This window comes from Athene cunicularia (assembly GCF_003259725.1).
Source record: "Athene cunicularia isolate RWA chromosome 2 unlocalized genomic scaffold, athCun1 chr2_part1, whole genome shotgun sequence".
NCBI lineage: Eukaryota > Metazoa > Chordata > Aves > Strigiformes > Strigidae > Athene > Athene cunicularia.
The window spans coordinates 10,308,712-10,312,543 of NW_020799095.1; the positions used below are offsets into that span (position 1 = coordinate 10,308,712).

At 45.2% G+C, this 3,832-nt stretch overlaps 1 protein-coding gene across 1 annotated transcript in view; it reads left to right on the forward strand.

The window, feature by feature from the left end:
• EOMES (eomesodermin) overlaps window positions 1-3,512 on the forward strand; it is a 36,815-nt gene extending 33,303 nt beyond the window's left edge. The window contains exons 4-7 of the mRNA XM_026842949.1: window positions 13-215; window positions 683-841; window positions 929-990; window positions 1,619-3,512. Coding sequence (XP_026698750.1) covers window positions 13-215; window positions 683-841; window positions 929-990; window positions 1,619-2,354 — 1,160 coding nt within the window. The 3' untranslated portion in view covers window positions 2,355-3,512. The remainder of the gene's footprint in view (window positions 1-12; window positions 216-682; window positions 842-928; window positions 991-1,618) is intronic.
• The last annotated feature ends 320 nt before the right edge of the window (window positions 3,513-3,832 follow it).

The window sequence follows — 3,832 nt, forward strand, 5'->3', positions numbered from 1 at the left end:
CGGGGACCCGAGGTGGTGCCCGGGCGCTGCTGCCGGGGGGAGAAGGCGCCTGTGCCCCAGCGGCCGCTGGCCTTACCGGCTCCTCTTCCCCAGGCAACAAGGTGTACGTTCACCCCGAGTCGCCCAACACCGGGGCTCACTGGATGCGGCAGGAGATTTCTTTCGGGAAGCTGAAGCTAACGAATAATAAAGGTGCTAACAACAACAACGCACAGGTAAATGGGGAGGGGGGGGAAGGAAGCATGAGGGGCTCTTGGTGGATCAGCCAGGGAAGCCCTGCGTTATCGGGGATTTAAAACATTTAATCGAGCTGCTAGATCGCTGTCCTTCTGACTTGTTCCCTTCTTGAATGGGTTCGAAGGTCTTGTTTTCTGTGCTTCTCGCGAAGGCATTTAGAAACATCAAAAATAGATGTGTGAATGTTCTTAGCCAATATATCTATCTCGAGTTACTCAAAAAGTGGGAGTGTAGCTGATGGCTCTCAATTTGCTGCATTTACAGAATTTAGCATATTAGTAACTTAGTGAAACAGGGCTACAAGCTGTGAATCATCTTAAAATTGCTCCATTCCCAAATCAAAAGATGACAATTTATAGGAAGAAAGCATCAGGCTGTAAAATAGATCTTTGAGTGTTGCATGCAAGTTTGTCTAATGATCTTGTCTCTTCCTGGTCTCTTTTAGATGATAGTACTGCAATCTCTACACAAGTACCAGCCCCGGCTTCACATTGTGGAAGTGACTGAAGATGGTGTTGAAGATCTGAATGATTCCTCAAAGACTCAAACATTTATTTTCCCTGAAACACAGTTCATAGCCGTTACAGCATATCAGAACACTGATGTAAGCTTGGATGTATAAAATGACAATTAATAGAATTGTCTTGTGGGTTCAACAGCTCATTTCACTATATTCTGCTTTCACTTTTAGATTACCCAGCTCAAAATTGACCATAATCCTTTCGCAAAAGGCTTCAGAGACAACTATGACTCGTAAGTACATTTCTGTCTTCTTACAGCTGTCTCTGTCTAGCAGGCATGATTTGGGCCCCAAATGTCTGTGAAAGTAGCTTCTTTAGACATGCTGCTTTGGTTATTCAGAAGTAGTAATAATTCTACTGGCAGCTTTGCTAGCTGATGTGCTCCTTTCAAAGACATTAAATGTCCATCTAGAGACATTAACTTTGTTTGAATAGTTACTGTATTGTCTTGATGACCTGTCTTCCAGCAGGCTTCTGAATTTTTGTAGAGAATTTGTACTGGCAGAACCTAGCTGGTCTGCACATTTGCCTAATGCTCATCTCTAGTGTCAAATGGCCTTTGAAAAGCTGGAGCTGTACATAGAAAAAAGTACAGCTTCTGGAAGGAAGGTGCTGCACCTCATTTGAAACAGGTTGGCAGCCAGAGTACAGTGTGTACTTGTAGCAGCAATGCTATAAATTCTAGACTGTTCTAGGAAAACCAACCTGAACTCTCGCACTAGGTAAAAATGAACTTCCAGTTAAACCTAGCTGCGATTGTAACTAAGGAGTAACTGGTTTCCTTCCCATTTGTGGTTTTGTTTTACTGTTGTACTAGAATTGTGAAGAATGACACTCAGTATTTCTCTTTTATGTTGTAGCATGTACACAGCTTCAGAAAATGACAGATTAACTCCATCTCCCACGGATTCTCCTAGATCCCACCAGATTGTCCCTGGTGCCCGATACAGTGTGCAACCGTTCTTCCAGGAGCAGTTTGTCAACAACCTGCCCCCAGCCAGGTTTTACAATGGTGAGAGAACCGTCCCTCAGACAAACGGCTTGCTCTCCCCGCAGCAGAGCGAAGAGGTGGCCAGTCCTCCGCAGCGGTGGTTTGTTACACCTGTACAGCAGCCCAGTGCCAACAAACTGGACATGAACTCCTACGAGACGGAGTACTCTCCTAGCTCCTTGCTCCCTTATGGCATTAAATCCCTCCCCCTTCAGACATCCCATGCTCTGGGGTACTACCCTGACCCGACATTTCCATCCATGGCAGGCTGGGGGAGCAGGGGCTCTTACCAGAGAAAAATGACAACAGGATTACCTTGGGCCTCCAGAACAAGTCCTCCAGGCTTCTCTGAAGATCAGCTTTCCAAGGAGAAGGTGAAAGAAGAAATCGGCTCATCCTGGATTGAGACTCCACCCTCTATAAAGTCTCTAGATTCAAATGATTCTGGGGTCTACACGGGTGCTTGTAAGAGAAGACGGCTCTCCCCTAGCACTTCCAGCAATGAAAACTCCCCGACTATGAAATGCGAGGACATTAATGCTGAGGACTATAGCAAAGACACTTCAAAAGGCATGGGTTACTATGCGTTCTATACTAGTTCTTAAAGCATCCTTTTATTCCAATTGGCTAATTTTTTTTCAGGGTGGCCTTGGTTTTTTTGCATTACAATTGCCAAAAAGACTCTTGCCTTCCACCTTGAATTGTTGTGTGCAATTCTAAAGAAGGTGCCAAAGCTTTTTGACTTGTTGCAGGTAATGAAGTAGGGAAAAAGCAAATGATGGTAGAATTATTCCTCTCTCTTTAGAAGGAACCACATGTGGAAGCTGTAAGCGGGAGTCTAGATTTTTACAATGTGGCTTATTTATTGGAGACACTAAAGTGTACAGTTTGGCTTGGCTCAGAGGCCTGATCAAATCTATGCACTCCTGAGCAAGGAAATAGGGGGGTTGGATCCCAAATTTTATCTTCTTCCCTGCCTGCCCCTCTGATAAAAGGGGCCTGGGTTGTGGGGAGCTGCACAAATGCTATGTTCTGCTTTAGACTGAGCTGGCTTCTTTAACCCTTGTCTGCAGCACAGTTGACCGAGTCAGATACCACTTGGCTAAGGCTTTCTTCGGCAGAAGGTGGCCAAAATAAGGCCTGCTTGCCAGGCACAATTTTGACTTGAAGGTCTTGTTGCTAATAATGGGGTTACAATGACCAAACCTGACTCTTCTTAGTTTAGAACTTGCATTAAAAAAAACCCTCCTATGCCTCTATCCCAAAAGCCTAACCTTCATTGAGGTGGCCAAAAACAAAGTGTACAGTTGTGTTTTGTCTAGGTACACTGTAGAATATTGTGGAATAATGTATAAATAGTCGACATAGAGCTGTTCAGTCAGAAACTCCGGTGGTGCTTTGAAGTTCAAAAGGCTTTTTTTTTTTTTTTTTTTTGGTTAAATGTAGCATATGGAGCATTGCAAAAAACATTAACAGATTTCTATTCACATGTATGTAAAGTGACTTTTACAGCTGCCCTGTCTAAAACTCGAAGTGATGTAATTTACCCACTCTTCTTGCCTATAGTTTCAGCCATTTTAAACTGACCAACCCTAGAGCACTGGCACACAAACTTCTGACAAAGCTTGGTTCTGTTTTTTTTATGTATATAGTAGTAATTTTTAATAAATGTGGTGGTGCCAGGGATAAGCATGGGGGTGGCTCTTTGCCTCTTTCTTTTCATCTATGGGATTTCCCAACTGTGGGGAGGAGGGAGCACAAGCATTGGGGGCTGAGTTGTCTACAGATCTTGGCTGCTTTATCCCTTGCACCGTGCTCGTTTGGACCTTGCTAGCTGATACTGGTGTAGTCGGTTTTTTTAATACATTTTTGTGTTTTGCCATCTCCCCTGGCTTGGTCCACAAATCTGCCGGGGTCTCTCTTTCCCCCGGCACCCTGCTCTGCGGGAGGTGGAGTGTGTGAGCTCAGTCCTCCTCCCGGGGAGCAACTTGTGAACTCCATTCGCCTTCCCCCCGCCCACCGCGGGGTCGGCCCGTGCTCGCCCCTTCGGTTTCCCGGAACGCCGTCAGAAATTCCCCTGCCT